This window comes from Hetaerina americana, unplaced genomic scaffold (genome assembly GCF_022747635.1).
Source record: "Hetaerina americana unplaced genomic scaffold, ioHetAmer1.1.p SCAF_12, whole genome shotgun sequence".
NCBI classification, from domain to species: domain Eukaryota; kingdom Metazoa; phylum Arthropoda; class Insecta; order Odonata; family Calopterygidae; genus Hetaerina; species Hetaerina americana.
The window spans coordinates 34,885,169-34,910,251 of record NW_027286292.1 but is presented as its reverse complement, the minus strand read 5'-3'; the positions used below and the strand labels follow the sequence as shown (position 1 = coordinate 34,910,251).

At 37.5% G+C, this 25,083-nt stretch overlaps 1 protein-coding gene across 1 annotated transcript in view; it reads left to right on the top strand.

Moving 5' to 3' along the window:
• LOC139685836 (protein jim lovell-like) overlaps positions 1-19,928 on the top strand; it is a 135,738-nt gene extending 115,810 nt beyond the window's left edge. Inside the window, exons 4-9 of the mRNA XM_071582953.1 lie at positions 14,779-14,907; positions 15,865-16,065; positions 16,495-16,567; positions 17,762-17,788; positions 18,005-18,100; positions 19,066-19,928. Coding sequence (XP_071439054.1) covers positions 14,779-14,907; positions 15,865-16,065; positions 16,495-16,567; positions 17,762-17,788; positions 18,005-18,100; positions 19,066-19,928 — 1,389 coding nt within the window. The remainder of the gene's footprint in view (positions 1-14,778; positions 14,908-15,864; positions 16,066-16,494; positions 16,568-17,761; positions 17,789-18,004; positions 18,101-19,065) is intronic.
• Positions 19,929-25,083: the final 5,155 nt, after the last annotated feature.

The window sequence follows — 25,083 nt, the reverse complement described above, 5'->3', positions numbered from 1 at the left end:
ATCTGTTTGCTCCCTACTCTTCGTCTTAATTATTCACCCACTCCTCATCTTTCCATTGGTATCATAGTCCCTTAAATCGCACAGCCATTACTTTCACTTTCTTTTCTGCCGCATGTAGAACGAGAGTGGCGAGAGAGAGAGAGTATGATTATGGAAAACGTAAAAGAGGGTCCTGTAATGGAATTATTGGTTTGCGTGCAGTCGGGATACAAATTGTAGAAAATGTAATTAATAATTCCATCACATAGTCATTAATACTATAGATTCCGAAAAAAATTTAAGACTGCTTTAATTTTAACCTTGCCACTTTGCCTTTTCATGGATCATAAAAATAATTTCGAAAGGTATATATTTTTATCTGGCATCGTTAATCCATCATTTTCAATACATTTTTACACACACACACATCATATTAATAGCAATTACGATAGCAAGTACTTGATGGGTGTTGTGGCAGTGTGAGTAGATTATCGAGAGGCATCTGGGTTCAAAATCCCGAGACCTTGGAGTTTAGACTTCGGGCAACTCCATGTGGAATCCCAGGGGTGCGATTCCCTGGAGATGGGAACTTCGCGGGAAAGCGCAGATGGCAATGTAGGGAAAATGACTGTCCGCGCCCCCCCCCCGCACCCTGTGTGAATTTCGTCTGCTGGAATGCTTGGTTTAAGGTGAGCTCTGCTTCACTTATCAAAACGAAACTTCAAGGTACGTAACTTAGGACGGTGCAAAGATCTATTAATAAAGCCATTTCATGCACATCATTCATTATTTTTAGGTAATCTGCCGGTTAAGGTAGGTTTTTGGATGGACACAGCTACTAAATAAAACATTTTGCGAATCCTAACAAAACAAAAAATCTAGCATCCTACTCTATATCAGGTCCCTCTTCATCTCTGAGTACTTTCTTACTCCCTTCATCCCGTCCAACATCCCTATCCTGTTCCTTCCCTTTCCTCGTTTGCCCTACATTCTCCCCTCTATCACAGTCTTCAACATCCCACTGCCGGTCAATACCCCCTTCATCCACTTTTCCTGCCTCCATAGGATTTCTCCCAACAAACCCCTCCCTTCGCCCACTATACCAAGTACTTCCTCATTTGTTTTCTTCTCTGTCCATTTCACCTTCTCCATTCTTCTCCACACCCACATTTCAAAAGCCTCCAGTCTACGTCTATCCTCCTGCTTCAATGACCATGTTGCCGCGCCCTACATATCTACGCTCCATATCAAAGTTTTTACGAGTCTTTTCTTAATATCCTTAGTCAACGCCCCTGTCATCAACTCCCTTCTCCTTGTGAAAGCCTCTTTGCCTAGCGCAATTCTTCTCCTTACGTCCCTACTACTTTGACTGTGTTGGTCCAAAACACTTCCGAGATACGTAAACTGTTCTACCTGCTCTAGTTTTTGCCCTCCTATTTTAATGTTTAGCTAAGCCTCTTTTTTTAAAAAAAAGGCTAAGCACATCATTGATATCATTTTAAAATAAATTTTATGATTATTTCAATTTTTTCATTTTATTATTTATATATTTTAAAGACTCATTGTAAGAACCTTGACAAATTGCATAGCAATACCTCGCATGTTTTTACGTGGTGATTTTTAAATATCACACTCTTTCAACTGCATATGCTACCTATTGGTCCATAATTTTTTTTTATTTTCCTTAGTAATTATTGATATTGTCTACTACTACCACTTTTTCAATTACATTCCCTGTCTCTCAATGCCACTCAAGATCAAAGTACGTTAAAAGAACTCTTCAGTACATGTATCCATATTTAAACGCTTTTTAAAGGGTGTTCCGAGTAGGTGAAACATACACGAACTTTCGAGTTATACTCGAGAGAGCATTGGTTGGCCATGATTTTCCCCTTATTTCATCCCCATTAGGCTATAGTGCATCATGTCACATTGGAAGTGGAAGAAAGTGGAAAAGGGACTTGCTTCGTCAATTACACTTCTGTAAAATATTCCATGAAGTTAAGAGTTTAAGAAAAGTGTGGGCACAGTTCAAGGAACCCTGTTTCAATATTAATTCCGATAGACTGTGATCTAGTGAGTTTTCTCACGCCATATTACGCGCGCGTCAAAATCACCATGACGATGCCAGTGTAAATCCCGTGTCTTATTCTTGAAAAAGCATAAGTAGTAGCACCATTCATTAGATATAACGCAACCTGAAATCGAACATCAATTTGGAATACATGTATCCTCGATTTTACGGCGTCTATTTTCTATTTCTTTTTTACCAAGAAAACTTTTTTAACCTTTCTGCTCTGAGATTAAATGTATCACCCTAATTTATAATGAAACTCATCGAAGTTTTCAGTGTTATGCCACAAAAAATATCCTTTTAATTAGGGACCTGGCCAGGATTCGAGTTCTCCATGCATATTTATCTCGAATTCTTTATGGAATGATGATGGATCTCGTATTCTCAAGGAATATGGATTGATTCAACGATGGTGACTGGAATTTAAACGGATCCTTTCACAGAATCATTGAACAGAGAATCATGATCGTGGGTGTTGCCTGCGACTACCACTCCTCAACGACGGTGTGTCACCAAGGTCTTTCCACTCGATGCTTACTACAGTTACTGGTATGTTATGTACTGAAACAGTTCAATATTGGATACGAACTTGGTGCTAAGTCTCGGGTGAACGCTTTTGCACAATTCAACTTTCCTTACGACTTTCGATTTCTCCGAAAAGACACTTTTATTTTGTGTTTCCGGCTTCGAGAATGTGCACAATAGAAAAGCCCTCACCCTCAAAAGGCGCACCAAGGTGACCGGTCGACGTGTGACGTCAACACCATCCACAAAAATTTCACGTAGATAAAGCCGTAGAATGTATGGGCATTGGGTGAAAAATGAGCTGGAATCACAGGAAGTGACAAATAACAATGTATTTGGTTAAGTGAAGCAAAAACATCATCCACTCGTTGTGAAGGCAGGTCTTGCATTGACAAGGCAATTGCCCATTTTCAGTATTAGCTAGCATGTGATGATGAATCACTTGAATTGCATTTCAAGACTAATGAAACTTCATTGGGATGAAATAAGACAAAACGTATTTAATGCTAGATCCAGGAAAATATAGCACTGACTGAGAGCTGCCCTTTCCAACACTGAGTGAGGCATAAGCAGCAACCTCACGAGTGAAATTTCAAAAACAATACACTGCATTGGGTTTTTCAATAGTCTCATACTGCTCCAAGAAGAATATCAAAAAGAATATTCTGTAACATGCTTGCAGTGAAGTTTTACGAGAAGTTTTTCGTGGGGACGAAGTTTTTACTTCGAATTGCATTGAGCCAGTCCATCAACTTCTTGGGATATGAAAATCTAAACCTTATGCGACGACGCCAATATTAAATACCAAATCAAGTATAGTGGTTTTATAATAAAATATTGTCACACACGAAAAAAGAAATCATTTCCAAGTGGTTCAATAAATTTATAATAAAAATAATAACATTATTTAGTTCGAGATAAATCATAAACCTCCATTTATTTTATCTGGATTAGGTCCAATACAGACATGAGGTGCTTCAGCAAACATTGCTAGATTGAAATGAAGCTGTTGTAGTGGACTTAATTTCACAGAAGCCGCGTTGTGATAGAAAAAAAGTAATCCTAGGCAGAAAATCTTTTCAAATATCGTCGAAAATCAGACATAGTTTATATTCGGCGATAGTAGTTATGCGCTTAGGAGAGCCTTTTTCTTTGCATCGGGTCCAAACATAGGTTTATTTTACTCAAGACTGGAGAAATGTATTTTTCTAAAGTTGTGATGACTGCCATGACTATTTCATCTGTTCCAGTAGACCATGAAAAGTATAGAGTACATCCTGGAGGATTTGTTAACAATGGTAAATTTTGTAACATCCGCGTCATACATAAGATGCGATTGTGAGGATTGTGAGTGTAACCTTCTAGAAATTGTAGCGTTGGAGGAATAACAAATAGCTGATATCCAAAAAGAACTGATGATAAAAGTCGTCTGCAATACCATTAGGTTACTCGTAGAACACGTTTGGTTCTCTAAGAAAGCATGCATCGCAAGTGTTATTTTAAAGTGCATATGAAAAGGTATGACTGGCACTAATATAAAAAAGAATTCCCTATAAGATGCTCACTGAACTCTGAAATAATGTATCATTCTTCAATCTCATTCGGATCTCACACTGCCTCATTTGTTAACACCCGTTTAGAAGACATTTTCTTCTATTCGAGTAATTACTGCAAGCTTTGTGTAAAATTTATCGGTAAAAAGTTTTTCCTGGCGGGTGCGTGAAGTGCTGAATTCAGACCGTCGGTTATGTGTGCGCATGATAGCAGATCGTATTGGCTTTGATAAGATGACAGTGCACACTATTATCACTGAAAATTTGGCGATGCGAAAGATCTTCGCTAAACTCGTCCCGAAGGTCTTGACGGACGACGAAGAGCAGAGTCGAGTGTCTGCTGGCGAAAAACTTCTGCAACGACATGGCGACGATTCTCCAGCCCCTTTGAAGTCCCGACCTGGCACCAGCAGACTATATACTATTCCCAAAAGTGAAATTCTCCCTCAAAGTACACCACCATGGGACCCTAAGTGCCATCAAAGAAGCTTGCTCCCCCTTAACGACCTACCAGAATACGCCCACCAGGGAGCCTTCGAGTCGTGGAAAAACCGCTAGCAAGAGCGCATTGATGTTCAAGGGATGCACTTTGAAGAATTTTGAGGCATTGTAGCAGTATCTGAAATAAATCTATTTTTTCGAAGAGTTTCCCGATACTTTTTATTTCAACCATGTACCCAAAGAGATTAGTCTTTGAAAATAACAATGCGATGGTAAAATCGCCCACGACGCGTAGCCCTTTTTCTGTGATATCTTCATCAAAATAGAAGGCGCTCATCCTATACGAGCTTGGTTTCCGCAATGGCCTTGGCCCTTCTCGATAGGCACGGGAGATTACTCGTACAAGGTGCTATTACATGTATTCTGTATCCTGACCCCTCACGCGCTGTCTCCCGGACCGAGGAACACGCAATTAAGGTCTTGAGGGGAGTTACTTCAATCATTCTAGTTCCTGCTCAAAGTCATCAAACGAATCTAAGCTCCCACGACTGTCGCAGGTTATAACCTGCTTCTGTTAGCATTGCGATTTGTTTATATTCTCGTCCAGATATCTTTCAGCATTATTTTGAGTACAACTGCTGTAACTCGAGTTTCCCACGGCGTTAGATTTCGAAAATGTTCACGTGGTGCATAGAATCACACGTCCTAAAATGAATAGGTGCTAGAAGAGTATTCGCTAGACGCTAGTTCCACCGAGGAACAAAAGCAAGGGTGACGAAGCATATATGTTAGCAAAAGAGCTCTCCTTCCATGGTAGATGAGGCGTTCTTCTGAGTTAAACTCGATTTGTCTCCGCCGGACTTGAACTCTTCAACCTCAAATTTTGAAAAAGACATTACGCTGACATTAATTTTGCTATTCATCGGCTGTTTACTGTAGCATCGCATATCATAAAATTTTATGTTATTTTATTTTATTAATTTCACCGAATTTTTTTAAATGGGGCATTTGTTTAACATAGACTTATCATAACTATTGACGTGCGAGTAATTTCTCTATATCCCTGCATTTTGACTCTCAAAATCGGAAGTGCACGTCTTGGTACTCAATGATTTCCGGAATTGTGAAAGTAAATGGAGATTATTCGCAATCTGGAATTGAAAATAAAACTGTATAACGCGGGAAAGTACGTAGTAAAAGCTCATATTACGAGGGTCATCCGGAAAGTAGTACCCCTTCGTGAAATAAAGACACAAAAGTAAATATTAACAAACATCAATTGTGACGCGCCGATCGTTCCTCACGAATTCGTCAACTGAGCTCACCAGTTGGTCTGTAATGACAGACGGTCTCCCCGAACGCTCATCGTCGTGTGTGTTCCCCCTTCCCATGTTGAAGTTGCGACACCACCGCCGAACAGACGACTCGTCCATTACATTGTCTCCATACACCTCCTTTAATTGGCGATGAATATCACATGGGCGAACGTTTGGCAAGTGTTTTTTTTGTGATACTGAGCGTCATAAACCGAGCAAACCGTCGTACGCTACTCCATTAGTGATTTGTATAATCATATTAAGGCCGTAGATCATGAGTGGCATGTGCGGCAGTGATGCATTTAAACCTAACGATATAGATATTACGATATCATGTAAGTTGCTAGCGGCATTTGGAGACAGGACTGACGATTATTTCACGCAACAAGACTTCGAGTGGAAATCGTCGAGCTTTCTGACATGTGACTTCCCCAGCGAGCGAGATCGGTGCGTGCGCGGATGATTCCGAATCACGCTCCACATCTGCGCTTTGAAATTAATTACGATTGATTACTGTCCCACATTCATTGTGCCCTGAATCATCTCGATGCACGCAGGAGATTGGCCGAGTACGTAACCCATAAGAGCAGCACGCGTGAAGAGCCACCTTATCACTTGTGAAAATGTATATGATTTTTATAACTTATCATCCGTCAATTTCTCATTTTAGTGGAATAAAATGTCTACGAGCATGGAAGGCAAAATTTTAAATTGGATTTGAATCCAAATGAAACAGTTGATTGTCGAAATAAAAATGGGGGTTTCAATGCAAAAAATATGGATTCAGGATTCGTGATTTGATTTTTTTTTAAGTGTTAACAAATCGATGATTTAAATTTGGCCCACCTCTGCTTTTAATTTTTTTTCATTCCTTTCTTCTGCGTGCTCATTGGCTCTTATTACTAATGCAGTTAGGCCTTATGGGCCTCATGTACCCTAAAAATTTGAATTCTTGATTTCACGAATTCTAATGGATACATTTGAATGCATGTTGAAAAATTAATTTGAATAAATGTTATAACAGCACTGCGTGATTATTAATAAAATACTAAAAAAGTAAAAACGGAAGGAATGTCATTCGGAACTCCTCGGATATATCAGGGTTTAGCCGTCGCTCACTGTACCGTAACTTGGCATTTATCGGTCATGTAACAGAACTCTATGAAGGACAATGTTTTCCCCAATTTGGGGAGAAACAGTTTTTTGATTAAAAAACTACTACTGCAGTTTGAAATTAATTCATCCAAAAAATTGAGTAAAATTCATTGAAATACCCCGCAATTGAATGACATAAACATAAGTTTAACTTTTCCGACGAGAAAATTTTATGTTCACCAGTTCAATGAGAAAGCAATAGATAAAAAAATCTTAGTAGAAGTTTTTAACAATGAGCGCACTGCAATACACTACTTTTAACTAAATTTTATGACTCTCCTTATTTATTACATGAATTTACGGCTTTGCGAATAAGCGAATCTGCCTGAATTGATGGTTAAAAGTATGCAAGGGCTCCCCGTCTTCATTGTGGGATTACTTAGCCAATTTAAACGATTAGAGTGGGTAGAAAAAGCCGTTCCTGAAACACATAATCTTAAAGTCTAATTATTGCCGTTTTTGTGTTTTATTGTTTATTTCAACTCTCGTAAACGAAGCAAGTTGCGGTGGTAAGCTTACTTTTATTATTGGACTCTGCATGCGGTTAGAAAAAGGACAGATTTCAAGCTTAATATGAGTATTATGTCCGTCGTCATATATTTTGTTCTCTGCGAATGCGGAAAGGGTGTTTTGCTTCTTCATCAAATGAGTAAACGGTGTATGTTGGCATGTAAAAATTTATTTATTCAATTTATGAAGTACAAAGGATTGGGGAAATCAGAATGTTATGATCAACCAAAAAATTCTCGTGTTCCATCGTATCGTATTCCAGATGCAAACATTGCTATTTTCAACTTCCAAAACCTCTCCATCCCCATGTTGATAATATTGGTTGCATCCCGACTCGCTCAGCAGCGCTGTCAGCTCCAACCTTGCATTCTGTTTCAGGTTTCTCCTGGCCTTAATGACACGATCACGAAATACTTTCATGATTGACATGTCACACACATCAGCTAGGTCAATCATGACGCGGAAAATCCAGCTCTTCCTTAATAACTGCTCAGGCAGCTCTGAGGACGACGGGTTTCAAAAAAACCGTTATTTTTAGAAAATTCCCCTCAGAATGGTTAGTTGTTTAAGTGTAAATATATTCGTTAAAGGTGATAGCCTGAACATTCTCTCCTTTCCCACGCGTGTAATTAATGCAAATCCTACGCTTAACACTGCGAGACCTTGATATCAAGTTCTTGTGTATTTTATTCTGTTTACGATTTTGAATTTTATTGAAGATGTTGACTTTTGCGAGGTTTTTTTACAATAATTAGTATTCTTAAAAATCTAAAATTTTTCTTGAAACGTGTCGCTAAAAACAGACTACAGAGACACAAGAGAAATTGTTTTTTTTTTCTTAGACAATTAATGAACGGTATGTTTTTTCACGATGAGAATGTTATCATTATTCATAAATGAATCGTTCGTGTTGATTGCGTTGTCACAAATTCGTGACTACGCAACTCTGCGACATTCGTATTCTGCAACATTCAACTTTTGGTACCCAATTCATCAGTGCCTCCAGATCTCATGCATTCAAAGGGTCCAAATTAGACACATCAGTTCTCTCAAACCAGTAGAAGGTTAAGATAGGCTATTTTACGCGTTGGGGGCCTCATGTTGCTCGAACCCAGCGTCGAGTGGCATACGTGACCTTTCGTTATTGCATTGAATCCCCTTCGTCACCATGCGAGGCAAAACATGCGACACCCCCCGTGCCAGCCACGATTTCGTTTGAATATAAGAGCAAACGTCTGCGGTCCCCTACGTTATCGTCGTATTCCAATGGGTCACCGTTTCCCTTCTCATCCAAAAAGTATTTTGCGAGAACTATATAACCCAAGCAGCTCCCTTTATAAGTCAATGATGATATTCGCCTTGCAATTGACAAGTCGGCCGTCAAGTGCGATGCAATTTCCAAATCCCCAAACCAGGTAAAAAGTTGCACGCTCTCAAACTCATTGTCGGTGCATTCTATTGGTTTCGGCTGGTTCTGGAAGACGAGTATCGTCCTCTAAAAATAAGATTTGCGTTTTTCCCGGAAAGATTCGCCCGAGTAAGTGATAATTTGAGCGTGTCGCAAATATGAGCCATTTTCACCGTCTCCTTCGCCGATTCCCGAACAGAAATCACACGTGCGTTAACAAGGCAAATGGGAAAGGATGTGAGGAAATGGTGAATGGTGGCAAGGAGCGAAGGGGAATGGAGGAAAGCGAAACGCCCTCGCTTCGGGCGAAATTGGGACCCGCCACCGCCGCACTTGAACCCCGTCATCATGCCCGCGGTGCGATGAATGAAGGCGGCCGACATATAGTGGCGCGTAGGGCAAACAGAATGATGCTGCGGAAGGTTGTGCGGCTGCGTGGGAGTGATACCAAGAGCGGGGCGGGGAGGGGGCGAGTAGGAGTAGTGGGAGGGTGGGCTGTAGGGAGGGAGGGGGGATGCGGTGGCGGTCTGGAAGGGGGGGGAATGCCGGGGAGCGGGGTACAATGGAGCGTGAAAGAAGATAGGTAGGTGCACGCGGTGTGAGATTCTTCCATTCGAGCGAGGGATCGTGTTAGCGGCGGAGCGCCTAGGACGCGGGTTGCCTCACCGAGGATAGTTGACAATATTTCTCGAGCGATGCCACTTCGTAACCGATTCCGCTATCTTCAAATTTTGCGAACGCATGGGTTCATTTTGTTGAAAATCTCCAGTGGTAGCACAACGAAATCTTGGACGTGCTGTTCCACTAAAAACATGAATTGGTGCCTTTAATGGAATCTGGGTTGCGAGAAATACTTTGCGTCCAGGCACCAGTACATCAGTTCCCGCTCCCAGGTTTCCGAACCGCTGCTGTTGACCCTGAGCAAGCAGATTCTAGTTTTTTGCTCTTGGAACACACACGTCCGACCTTACTCTTCGGTAAGTAAAAAATATATCTATAGTGCACCTACCATAAGTATAATTTACATAGCTCCCAGATGTCATTTATTGAAACTAATTGCTTGATTTCACAATAAAAATATTTTTTGGTGCCCTCTTCAATTTTTATTATTAACTGGTTCAGACCCTGACATTTTCTAGGTAGATATTAATAATTTAAAAAACTACGTGTTATGCACAATATTAAAAACATGTACTTTTGGTTTTGAAATAATTTAAAATGGTCCTAATCAGCGCGTTTTAGTTGAGAGCAGAGATCAGACATTATATCTGAATACCGTTAAGAGAATAATTACCTTAAAATACTGCGAATTAATATTATTTCATGACGCATAAAATGGTTGTCCATCGCATTTTTTAGAGCCGAAAAGTGACCGATTTTTAAAACAAATTAAATAAAATTCACCTAAGGTAACAAAATACGATGAACGTAAAGTTGAAAGTTATTTAATATGTATTGTACTCATTAAAATCGATTGTATCGTTTCTAGGCTATAACTTCATAAACTACATAATTTTAAAATTTATAGATCTTTCACTTATTTAAACCGAGAGTAGGTATGTAATCTTAGGTACTGGTACTTGATTCCAGCGATTTCAAGTTGCCATATCCAGTAGTATTAACCCAGATATGGTCCGTGCTGTCATTTCTATTACAACAAACCCCTGATTATGATTCAAGTTTTTGCTAGTAGTAGATGTTTGTTTTTTTTGGTAGCGGTATTTACGAGTTTCCTGAGTCATCGTTAAGTAGAACCATTGAAAAGTATACTTTCACAAATACGCGGAAAACTACAGGTAAACTTTTCTACAACCAAAGCTAGTTAGCAGAGCCAGTGAAGTTGGAACTGCGCATGAAGCATTATGAATTAACATGGATTACATCTCATATGATTCTCCTCACGCGATCACACTCGAAAGCAAACTCACGATAATTTATTACAACAGGTTTAATTGGAATCTCAACTTCGGACACAACAACTTTGATAACATGATACCATTTAGATAAAAGCAATAGGCAAGCAGTTGGCGGCAGTATTTCTTTGGACAGAACAACACTAGTTATATCCTAGTGGAAACAAAATACAATGGGCCTAGAGATTTATTTTGTGGCATTAACTCTTTATTATCGTATTATAAAATAAATTTTGTAAAATATAAACCACTGAGTCATTGACAGAAAATAATTAAACATTTTATCGTGTGGACCAGAGTTATGTCTCATTAAGACCCGTTTATTTTCATGTTATATCCCTGTCCTGAATTGTTTTCTTTGCTGCGACTCCTAATTCTGCAATTCCCCTCATTTTGTCACATTCAATTTTTGAGGAGAACGATTAAGGATTTTTTAATTCGTAGGCTAAGAAGAGCGTTTATCCAATGCCTAAATACTAAAAATTGGCCCGATTAAAATATTAATGGTCTGATTAAAAGATTAGTGGCCCGACTGTGGCACATTTATTTAATCGATTCAATTATCTAGTCTCCGCAATCGTTGCTGCTAGAGCGCGTTAAAGCCTTTGACAATTTATTGAAATATAAACTTCAAAGTATTGGTCCCTTATGAACTAAAACTAGCGAAACATTTTGCCAAGAAAATTTCCTTCCCTGGTCTAAACTCAATATGAGGATAGTTTTGGGGTGAAGAGAACGTAACATGATACCATGTTACGTTCTCTTCCGTTACTTTATTACACTTATGTTTCCGTAATAGAGGCTAACCGGGAACGCATGCAAAATAACAAACAAACTATCGTGGAAAAGAAACATGAACACATCCATAATGTGAGCTCTTGAAAATTAATTTCACCCCACGGAAACTCTTCAAACAAACCCGGAAACCTGTTGAGACACCTCTTATGGCGGAATAATATTTCTAAGTTGCTCATGGAATTTAATAGGAGCGTGAGAATGCGAAATTTGATGAATAGAGAAGGCGTAGCTTTGGTACTGAGGTAGGTAGAACCAAGGCGTTGGGGGACAGGAAGGGCGAGTGGGAGAGGGTGTGGGGTGGCGGGAGGAGAAGCTGGAGGAGAAAGTGAGTTAAGCGGAGGGATGGGAGGGAGAGGTGGGGGCCTCGTATAGGGTTGCTATTTACGACGTATGTTGATCTCTGAGGTTTCGGTATACTTGAGGTAAGAGAGAGAAGAGCCTGAATGGATTCAATGCACTGAAGACTTACACATCAGACACTAATATTCTAGATCTCTATTATTGCTATCCCGAATGAACTGTATATTATTAGATCTGTTAGAATATGTAATTATATTACGATGGCATACTATAAATTTTGTTCTCCTCTCAGTTGATGGTTGGTTATAATAATTCAGAGTTATAAACACAACTACATATATGTAGATATAACGGAGATGTTTGTGGAGAAGTTTGCGAGGTCACTGGGCGCGTTTCCATTTCGGCATATTCTTTTTTAACATACACCCAAAATCATTTTGCCTGATTTCTAGAGAGTGGCGATGATTTGTTATGAAGAGACCGGAATCCCCGTAAACAAAATGGAGTTATGGTGTTATTCATTTACTAATGAGCATGCAACGTATTTTTAGAAACTTTTGTAGTTTTCCCCACTCTTTACACTTTAATTAAAATCATACTGCGTTTCAAAAAGAGCCTAATTTCGTCACCTGGATATTTTAGATTGTATCCATTGATGTGAACACTTCGATGCCAATCAACTTATCAATGACGACACTCATACTGAGTTTAATGCAACTTTTGAGTGATTAATGTCCTCAGTACCTTAGCTCCCACCAAATGTCGGTAGTTTCGACTTTTTTGAAGATTTTTCTGAAGCAGATATGCACATTCACCGAAAGGAGCTCTCGATTAAACAATGTTATAACATGCCCTTTGAATTTTAAAGTCCGTGACTTGCGATTGATTACCGGGAGAAACTGGCAATTCTCAAATAAAATCGAAAAATCTCGGAGAATTTTTATTTCAATTTATGAAATTACCACGCTGACTGCATTGAATAGCTTCATTTCGGGTTGCGGCACACTCAGGATACACCACCGTGTGTCTCTTGCAAGGGTCTTTGAACAATTTGTATGTGCCACAATTGAAATCCGTCGCAGCGCATTGTGACATTTTTTTGATTTTATGAAATTAAGATGAAAGTGAAAAATGTGAAGAACATATTTATAAGAACATCTGGTTTTCCAAGAAAATTCAGGAGATGCCGCAGCAGTAACATTCAACGGAGTCATCCGATAATATGAATTTTAATGCAACAATTTCAGAGTGTATAAATCATTGTTGCATTTAAATCATTGTTTTTGTCATTAATTTAATAATGTAATTTCACTAAAAGTCAAGAAAAAATTAATTTTTGATGTTACATGCCTGTTGTGTAGTCATATCCTGCAACAGCCCACTGGAAGATATCTTAAGGTTGTTAACAATGAACCAAATGTGCTTTGAAGAATAGAGTGACAGAAATATCAATTATCAAGTTAAGTAATACACCCCTCTGAATGGACTTAAGGTGATTGAAGGGCTTGTGCTTTCTTATGACTCCAAGAGCACCAAGTTCTAACTTAGATACCGTATTCCACGCATGTATATTTTAACATGATCTACACTATTTGAATTATTTAACAAAAGTATATTTTAACTAAAAGTTAAGAATATATTTATTTTTGATGTTGAATGCCTGTGTGATCATCTCCTGCTACACACCCTAGCGATGGCCTGCGGGTACCAAGTATCTAGATTAAGTCAGGCATGATGAACACTGTATACAAAAAGAACGAACTGATGTGCTTTTAAAACAATATCTTAAGAAATAATTGTTGATGGCCAAAACTTGCAGCGGTAATTAACCAAAAAAATTTTGCACTCTTCAAGTAATAATTTGAGGCTATAGAATTCGGCAGCAGATTTTTACAATGTAAAAGGCATGCTAAGCTGTCGGTATAAACCATAATATACGTTTGTAAAAGATATGATTCCAGGTAAAGGATCTGGTAGTTTGTCCCTCCTTGTTGAAATAAATAAATTCAAATTTTTATTCTGAGCAAAAGTGTGCAGCTATCTGTGTGCAAGAAAAGAAATTTTCTAAAACGTTTTTTTTTAATCTCAGAAATTTCAAGAAAAGTATATCCAAATTGGGCCTACCCTTTGTTACTTTTGGAAATTTTTCCCTATTCACTCGAAAAATAAGAAGCCTTCACTTTGCGCCTATCTTTACTTGATATGTGTTTGTTTTTTGCCTCAATCGTGTTTTTAAATGACACCATCACTTAAATGGCCGCCTTAACTTGCCTAAGTTCTTCAAAATTAACACCCTTGTTCATCAACACAATGATGCCTGCGCCTCTGCCATGCTTCCTAGAAAGTATTGATGGGAACCTCATTCAGCACCTTATTGCGGCCTCATCGGCCCCATTCCATAATGGTTACCTTTCAAGCTCCTTTTTATTCTTGGGAACAAAAAGAAGTCCAGCGGTACCTCACCAGGACTGTAAGGTACTTGGGGCAGTGTTCAAGAGATTAGGAGAGGTTGTCACCTGAGCAACTTTATGATCTCCTGACAATACCTTAGGGACCATCTTGGTATACACCTTTCTCATGGCTAAATCTTCTGTAACAATTCGTTGCCCTGTGGTTTACTGAATTTGTAGTATTCTGCTAACATTGACACTCAGTCATCGATTGGAATATAGCATTTCTCTGGATAATGTTGTGAAATAACCTGTGATGTATGAATATCTTCAAAGTAATTTTATTATCCACAATTTTTGTTTGTTTATATTTTCTTTTTCCTGGATTTGAAATGTTTTTTTAATATCTCTCTAAGGCTCGTCCAAGGAGAAGATCAGGTGAGCTGGTTCCTCAAGATTTGTCCAAGCCCGGTCAAGCAACATGTGAAACTCCGGAAAACCTATCAATGAAGAAATCTTTAGTGAATTCATCATCAGCAATGACTGTAAGTATATCATTTTTAAGTAGCCAAATCAGCTGTTTTTATGGACCTGATGGCCTCAGTGCATGCTGCAGATAGTTAAACTAGTTACTTGAATTCTGATTTTCAAAACTCATATGCGATATCTCTAATTGTCATCACATGAGAATTGAAGTGAATGCAATGATTGGGATAATGTTTCAGAAAATAATTATTGAAATTTTATTTTTCTTCGGTGTGGATTCGTAATTTTTATAATCGCCCATGCTGGAATAGTCTACTGCTTGAAAACTTTTGTAATATTATAGGATATTGTCCATTGCATTAAGCTACCTTTATAAATATGAAGCAAATTTTGCTATTCCTAGATATTATTGGTCATTCTTATATTGCTTCCAGTCTCTTCCCCAATCTAACTTTTTGCATTGAAATCATTCTCAGTGACTCAGACATCAACTCATTTCAGGTCAAGTTTGTCCTTGGTTTATTTTGTCACTCCATTCCATTAATACCATTCTCTCTGACCACCCTTGAGGAATTGATAACCACTGCTAGTAGTTTCCTGAGGCACTATTGCCGAGTCACTTCGAAACCCATTAAATGGTTTCCACTTTGAAAGACAACTTTTGTATTTATTTCTATTGTAAAAAATCCGGCACTGATACCACTTACAACATCTCCATCAATTCCAATTGTTTACAGAAATGAAAGAAACTACCACTCAGTTTTACCTTTCAACATAAGGTAAGACTGATGAATAATCTGGTTAATGTAGATTAGTGACTTTGGTGCAGAAATACATGCCAGAGTAACTTAATGCTTCTTCCCACTTCTTGTTTACAATACAAAATTTCCATTCCATCAAAAAAAAATCATTTCTCCGGGGGAGACAAACAGGAAAATTTTTTCCTTCAGTTGCGATTCCCCTCACCATTCAACCAGCTCCTAGAGTTTATCATTATGTCCATTCTGCCTAACCAGGAGAAGGGGCTGAAGTGTGAAGCAGAGGAATGCATGGTGCAAAATCAAAAGGGTGCGCAGACAGAATGTTCACAGTTTCCTACACCGAGCCTCATGGAAGGCCCAGTGGTGGACAGCCGGCCACTCAGCATGACCACAAACGACAGGGTGGACTATTCTAATTGCGCAGCAGAGTCTATCAGCTTACCTCCACTCCCCTCGGTGAGTACCTTCACCTTTCAAGACATGTATAGATATAGCTCATAAGGGAGCCATCCACCATTAACATCTATGGCTTCATTTTCCATAGTGTTCTCCTGGAGTTTTTTAACTTTTTCAGGTCCCTGTGCCCCTTGGATAACATCTGGAGCATAATGTCTCACAGAAAAATCATACTCTGGCAGGCTCTATCTTGTGGAAATTTTAAATGAATAATTTAATAAATAATACTTCCTCCATACTTTTCCTTTTTACAATGTGCAATGCATTTTGATATTACCTGAAGATGTTACTTTTACCTGAATTTTATTTTTGTAGCTAATGTATTTTGTAAAAGTGAAAACCTAAGTCATTTATATATTATTGTTCTGGTGTGTTGTTATTTTTAAGCTAAATCCAACCAAAATATTTTCTCTTTTTTTTAATCAACAGGACTCTTCAATGGATGGCACCCCCTACCCTCAGATACCGTCCGTCTCAAGTCTCGCAATGACGCCGCCGCAAGGTAATGTCCCATTTGACCAGTCAGTGCTAAGTGTGACCATCCACTATCATTGTTTCTGCATCCTCCCATACCCCTCACCATTCAATCAGCTCCCTTGGTGGTATATTTTACATGTTTCCTCGGCAAATAGGTAGCCTTCTCCTGCCACTCCTTACACCTCCTGGAAGGTCAATATGCAGAATGACACTCAATAATGGGTTCTCTGGAAGCCACAATGCATAGACATGTCTCATTTGCAACTTTTCTGTTACCATCATGTGAGTGATATGCAATAAAATTCGAAATATTTCTCATGGTTCTTTTAATGTTATTCAACAATCTCCTCGCACAACTTCAGCAATGGAACTTGTGTAAGATCAGTGACTAAAGGTTCAGGTCAGCCTTCCTTTGAAGTTAATTGTCCCCCGCCTTTACACATTTTAAAACTACTCATAGCCCTGTTAAAGGGAATAGCAAACTTTCCATAAGCCTCTCATAGCATTAAATAAGCCTCAAATGTAAATTTATTCAGTTGAAAGCAAAATTTCAATGCAACATCACATGTTACCTCCATCACATTCATAGGCAAACTAAGCATGCTTCAATTTACAATGACTGCTACTGATGCAATAGTTGAGTAAAATCTATCAAACTTCTACTTCATTTACATTACACATTGCATTAACAATAAAATGTAAAATTAAATATTTCCGCACTAAATTCTGCAAAGAAAAATATGACCGATCTTTATTGGATTTTTCTAATACATTATCCATTTATTTATTTTCTCATATAAAGAGAATTAGTAGCTAGAAATTGCTGAAATTTTCAATGAAAAACTTTCTCTCTCTGTAATAAATGACTCACTTCCTCAGGCTACTTTCTCTTTATTCTGTGGCATTCCCATCATTGCTCATCATTCTTTTATCATGCCTAAAAGCATCAAATGTGCCGATTTAACTAATTGAATGCAAGCATTTTTATTGTATTTCTCAATGAAAAAATTTTTCTCAAGTATTCAAGTGCCCATTTTACTTAGATTGTCCCTTCTTTTGCAATTAGCTTTGGGATAAGAAATCTAATCAGTATGGAATTGGAAACTGCCTACTTTCTAATTTGTCATTTCCAATACCTTTATATCCTTCTCAGTATCATTACTACTGAGAGAAAGAATTTCATCAAATATTTAACATTTTCGTTTTCTCCTTTTCTCAGCATTTAATCCAGAGTCACAGCACATAGGTGAGTGAAAACTGTGTGTGTGCACACATTTTACTTTCAAATTAAGTATTGAGTAATTATTTCTACAGTGCCTATACTTATGTGCTGTATTACTTCATTAGTTTCATTGAAAAAATAGTAAAATATTATTTGTCCAATAGAAAATTTGTTTCTCTTTCTTCTTTACTCTACAGCCACTGCAATAAATATTTCTTATTGTTGATTTATTTACAACAGGATTCTTTTCACCCATGGATACTTGCCAAAACCCTCTTTTAAATGAAATCCTTCCAGAGACACGGATTGAGAACCATGTACTAGGAAAAAGGAAATGTAAGTTAATTGCTTCCACTTTTTTTAATCAATGATCTACAAATGGGATTGTTAAAGCATTTTTCATTTAATTTTCTAATCAGTCCTAAAATCTTCAGTATTTTCCCTCATTATGGTCTGTAGCCTGTGCATCTGTATTTATTTATCTGAATTTGGTAATTACTGCATACGTTTTTTCACATTCGATTGGAGTTTCTTTTGCAAAAGCCTTCGTCATCTCCAAATGGAGAGTTCAAGATTTTTAATACCCATTATTCCATGCTGCTACAGCTGCTTTGATGCTGCAGCTGCTTTGCTGCTAAGATAGCTTCATTAACCTGCAAAGGGAATGGAAATTTATTGATGAATGATAACTTTGACTACTAAAAAGTTTGTAATTTAAATTGCTGGAAAAGAATTTTTCTTATGGATGCTTTATGGTCAAAGCTGAGTTTGGCATGGGTGATCAGATTGCCAGATTAAACATTTAACTCTTTCAATAAGCCTTGGAAAAAGTGATTCTCAAAAACCATGTTAAAGGTAAATGTTGCATAATGTGTCGAATGAATCAAATGTTCCAAATTATTATTTCTTTAGCCATGTTCTTAGGAAATGGCCAAGGAGTCGAATATAAATTCCTCTCTCTCACAATATCCCAGCCCTCAAAAGCATTTTAAATAAAGAGTTTCTTAAAGGCTCTGTGCCATAAATGAGGCTATATCTGACATAGAAAATAGTATACCCTTACCTCATAGAAATCCTCTGGATCTTTTGAGACCTGAAGCATATTTCACAGAAGCAAATAAAAATCACTGGAATTTTTTATTAAACTATAATTTTACGATCCTAGATTTGATGGGTGAAATTGTCGCACTATTGTTTTTTATAGGGGTATTTAGAGTTAATTATGATTGTATTTCTAAGATACCAAAACAAATGATAAACTTCAGCATGGAATTCAATGAGGGGACTTTGTTCCCTTCCAGTGGGGAGACCCAAAGGACAGCACAGTGCACCCAGGGGTGGCCCCCCTCGCTCGTGGACCAACTCGGAGCTCACCGAGGCATTGCACAACGTCTGGAACAAGAGGATGACCACCTCACAGGCCTCCCGTATTTTTGGTATCCCCTACAACAGCCTCCTGATGTACGTGAGGGGTAAATATGGTAAGTCCCTCAAGCTGGAACAGCTGAAGAAAAATTGCCTGGTGGGTGGGGGTCGGGGTGGGCCGCTCCAAGGGACCGACCTGCTACCCCCTGTCCTGCCCCTAGGCCGTGGGCAGCCCTACCCTATGGTTGAGGGTGATGAGGGCGGAGGCACTAGCCGTGCCGAACTGGAAGCTGCCCTCCCACTCGATCCTTATGCGCAGCTCTACTCCGACTTTGGCTCCTTCCCAATCCCTGTTGGCATGATTCACCTGCTACCTCAGTCTGAGAAAAATCGGGAACTACCGATGGAGCTGGCTGGGCCAGAGAAGCAGCAGCGTGAGAAGAAACGGTCTGGAAAGCGGCGGGCGCGCGAGGAGCGGTTGCGAGAAGAGCGTGGCAAGGATGAGCGCAGCAAGGAGGAGCGGGCAGAGAAGGTGGCACGGGCAGCAGCTGCAGCAGCAGTGGCAGCAGCAGCAGCAGCGGCAGTGGCAGTAGTCGAGGACACGAAGGAGAAAATGGCATCAGGCGAGGTATCACTGGTGCCCGATGCCGGGCCAGACAAGGTCATGGAGAGCGAGGTGATGATGAAGATGAAGGAGGAATACCAGAAGCGGGAGGGTGGGAGGGGTATGTGCGAGACCTTGGCGGAGATAGCTGGGCAAGAGAATGAGAGGAGAGTTGATCCCATGGTTTGTGATTGAGAAGTGAAATACATATGTAATTTAAGAGATAATTCCTTACCGGTGAGCTTCAATAATTTCAAAGACCTCCAAGGTATTTTTTCTACTTAAAAAGGTTTCAATTTCTATCTTTGGTTACCTTTAATTTTGACTTTTATCAAGCATATGTCAACACTACTTGATGTTCACCCACCCATAGATGGGCCAAAACTTTTAACATCGTGCGGATCCCTATTTAGTTCCATGCAAGTATTTTTTTATCAACAGTCCAATAATCCTTCTCTATTGGAAAGAACTACTGTAGTTTGTGATCTCTAGGTAGGAGGAAAAGCTTCAAGGAATAAGGCCAAGGGGACCGAAAGATGGGATAGTTGTATAAAATACAAATGAGTTTTGCACAGATTGAACAATGGTGAAGAAATTTTTCTAAAATTTCTCTCAGGCTTTTAAATGTGATTTCAGTAGATATTGTGTGTTCAGAGCAACATTCCATTTACTTCGGTCTATTGAGGAACTTTGGGTGGTACAATCATATTTGCTATCCATTGTTTTGTTTAAGTATATCTTTCTACAGAACTACCAATGCATAGTTTCTTTTCAAGGATGGTTTGTTTGAACTATATTTCCAGTTTAGTGCTACCAAATGCCTGGCAACAGACACTGAAGTGATTAATGCAACAAAAAATTTACCATGTAATGCCGCTGACTTTGTCAAATCAACTCTGTTATATTATCCATAATAAGTCATTAGTGACATAACAAAACTCAGTGGGTTTGTGATGATTTCAATGAATGAGAGCAGCTGGTGGCCTACGAGCAAGTACAAGCTGACCTCTTTTGCCATTCACACCCTGCACTAGAGAAAGTTATGCCACTGTTAGCAGTTTCAAACAGTTATGATTTTTTCAGAGCAATGTCTTCCCTGTGCTCAATTTGCTTATTGTGGAGATCAACGATCATATTATATAACACGAAAGAGAATGTGTTATTGACCATATTTTTCATCATGGCACTTGGTGATTCTCATCATTTCCCTAGACATACCTTTTGGAAAATATTTAATAATTTAATCACTGTGGATTAGTGATGAAATTATTAGAATAATGCTAAAGCTTGCCAAAAAATGCAAGATTTCAAAAATGATAAATAATGTCAGGGTTGATATTTATTATAATTTCTCTGCAGAAAATTGGAACAAATCAAATTATTTTCCAACAGAAACACCTGTCTTACACTGGAATTTCTTATATGCCTTTTTTCTCTTATTTTTTTGTTATTCAGTTTTAGTGCTTATATCCATAGTGAACTTAATAGTTAGTTTCACATGATATTACTTTTTAAAGTCAATTAATTTCACAAACCTGGACAATTTAGAAAGGCTGTTAAACCTGAAAATTGTTAATTTCTCATATGGATTTTCTTAACATAAGAGGATGTTGCATCTATGTGGGAAAATATGATTGCTCAGTGAATCACAAAAAACAATTTGCACTGTACATTAAAAGAATCTCCTATTAATGTAATGCAAGAGAAAACATTTTGAGATGAGAACTGCCCCCTGTAAGTAAGGAACAATGTTACCCTATTAATTTACTATTTATTAAGTATATTTATTATTTATATTTATTATTTATTGTTTAGGGTAAATTAAATCAAGAAAACAATGTTTTCCCAGTATTTGTTGTATTTCAAATGTCTCAATCATCTGAGAACAATGATACATAACAGGAATGACATAATAGCTGGGTCAAAATTTGTTAACGAGACTGGCATGCCTGTGTTATAAGAACAACTTTTGCATATTAGAAATACAATGTTCAAGTTACTCTTGTTTTTTCCCTGGGTCATTGTTTAACTAAAACCTCTAAATCATGATACAGTTAACTACATTTATGAATGTGGCGGCAGTGGAATAAGTCACATATGGTAAAAAATATCATTAATTTTCTTAAGTACATTTTCTTAGAAATGTGTCGATTGTTTTGAATGATGAAAAACAACCATCAATTCCTTCCACATTGAACTCCAGATGAGAGTTTATCCATTCTTTTTATGCATCAAAATTAGATATCTGGCATCAGCAATAGGCATTTTTTTTTTGGAATATCTGCAATAAATAAAAATCTAAACCTTGTGCAGAAAAAATTGCCTGATTATGAAAAGTGTGCACTGCAAAAAATATCAAGGAACCATTTCCTAGTGAACATATTTAATATTACCAGATGGCGAAGATGCAAGGACATAATTTGCATTTTATACCCACATCAACTTATATTTTCGGAGTTAAAGTTATAAACTCATTGAGAATCAGTATTTATTTCATCCAAGGAAAGGTATGCTGATCATTAAGAAAACAGAGTTGACAGCTGTATTGTGTATTTATAATGCAAAACATGTGTTACTGTATAGCCATAAAATGCAAAGGAGGTTCAATCAAACATAAAAATACATCATTTTATGGATGCAGAACTACCTATCATAAATGGGTGCTGGGGAAGTTCATAAAAAAGTAGTAAAAGATTGCAATTGTTCTGACCCCATCTATTCTATTATCAGCCCATAGAGTATCTCTTGATTACCACCTGATTTCACTCTAGGCTGTACCCTATGTTCTCTGCCCCCAAGGAGAAGATGCATTTACTGTAGATGATGATAAAAAACTGATAACAGTTTAACTTGGGGGTTTGTAACTGAACTATCCAAAGGAAAAAAAGATTCAGGAATGAGAAATGTGGAGAGTTGAAGGAATAGGTTTTTGGACCCTTGGGGAAAATTGGAAAGAGGAATAGACATTTTTACAGCTCATCCTAAGGAGGTATGACACAAATTTTTGTGAATCTAATGACCTGGAAAGACTCTGAAATATCATGTTACTCACTAAAATTTCATTCGTTTGCCATGATGGGAAGGAGAGTGAATAAATCTCCATAGAATATGAAATTCTGGTAAGAATATCAGCATGAAAAGTTTGTATGATATTTTTATGAAAATTACTTTGAACATTTGAGAAATATGGAAAAACTTAGTCTCCATAGCAATTATTCAGGGCATATTTTTAAAACTTTTGATGCCTGTAGTACATAAATATTATTGTAATTAAATATTAATGAAGTGTCACAAGCCAGTAAAAAATTAGATTTGAAGCGTATGGCTTGGGAATATGGTGAAAATATGCAAGTTAATGGATGGATCTGTTGTGGCAAATGAATAATAGCATTGGCATTGCATTTATTTCAAGCTTAACTTAGACAAAAATTGCCCCTAGAAATCTCTCTTCTACTTCATTTCACAATCAATGAAGGCAAATGAATCACATATCTCAAGTTCAGAGCTAGGGAGGTTATACTGCAAATAGCCGCATACTGTAAGGAGAACTCATTCTGCAAATGAAAACTTTATTGAAGTGTCATGATTCTATATATAAACAAGGATTTTATAAAAGAATCTTAGCATTGCACGTATTATCAGCCGGTAAAATTTGAATTTTTGATATTTTAGAAATAGTGTTTCTCATTTTGTACGTCCGCAAAAAATTATTTTAGCATATTTGGAGTTTTTTCAACCTCATGAAGGGCCTAATTTGATAATAATTTTAGTAGAACATGGTTTTAAATTATTAAGTTTGGATTGCTTAAAGTTTCAATCTTCAACCTTCTTAGAATTTTGAAATTTTTATTTTTGCCTACTTTGACACTTAGGTTTTTTACATTTTAATCATTTCTAATAAATGCAGTTGCATATTATCAGTTCACTAATATATTAGCTTTCTAAATAATACAATTTTTTCAGCTATTTTGTTATTTTGATCACATACTAAGCTATCTGAATGCATTCGGTAATAGAGTATAAATCAAATATTTTCAATCATATCCTCTTGAATCTAGATACTGAAAAATAAAATCATTGCTCATAAATTAAATACTACATATCCCAAATAATCCCTAGTTATGTTGAGGACGTTTTTATTGATATTAGCACAAATATTGGGAGCAAAGAAAATATAACTTGACTTATTAATTAGCATTCGTTTTATACCCATGCTATGTATCAAATTTATTTTTTAATAGCTGTTGAGACTCATGATTTCCCTGTATTTATAGAATTATTATTTAATCCAATATATTTTTGATGGTTTCATTTATAAATGCTTAATTTCATAACCCATTTTTGATCTATTAAATGTCTTGCATTTTTGGCATCAATTTCATTGACAAATAATTGATTAAAATCAATCTATGTATTTTTGGAAGCATTGGCATCAGGGAAGAATATTGTGATCCATCTGAAGCACCAATATTACTGTTGAGGCTACATTGTAAGCCTGTGGTATCTGCAAGTGTGATATTACGTTTAATGTGTCTATAGTCCACAGCATTACATATATTGATTATTTTATCTCCAACTTAGGGCTTCAGCTAAAACTATCAGTCTTTACTCTTTGACTACTGCTGTAAAAATATTTTCAAAAACTGCTCTTGTCAGGTAAAACATTTTCACATTTTTATCATCGCCTTTTTTGAAATCTTTACACTCAGAGTAGAGTTTCATATTCTCCAACAGCTGGCGGGAAATCTATGAGGGGATATCTTTACTTGTAAAAGTAGTAGTGAAAGAGTAAAAAATAAGTGTTGGGTTAAAATGCACTAATGACATAATGTAGTTCATCACAAATGTTTTATGTAATTTGTGATAGAAGCTGTCTATCATAGTTGAGTAATGAATTAAGAAATGCTGACTGTGCTAGAATTGGCTTGCTTGCTTTATTAGTGCCTATAGGGTCTATAAAGTGGCTAGCCTTTACTGTAAATGGCTGTACAGAAAAATGAGGCAGCGATCAATGTATTCAGTAAGGAAACAGCTGCTCTTTGATGGCATTTGCTGCTCCATTATGACACAGCAACCTTGTGAGCTATGCAAACTTTGTTGTCAGTGAATATGTGTCAAACCATCTTAGTCACCTAAACAAAAGAAACATCATGCTGCATCATGGATAGTATTAAATATTCAGGGATAGAACAAACCAGAACTGTAATATTTTTCAATATCTACAAATCATGTGATATCTTTTCTTATAAAATAATCTCAATTACGTATATGTAAATGTCTCTTTAGCTGCCTCAGTAAGATTTAAATAGGTGGGCTTATATTATTTTGGATAGGAGAAGTGGAGGGGTAT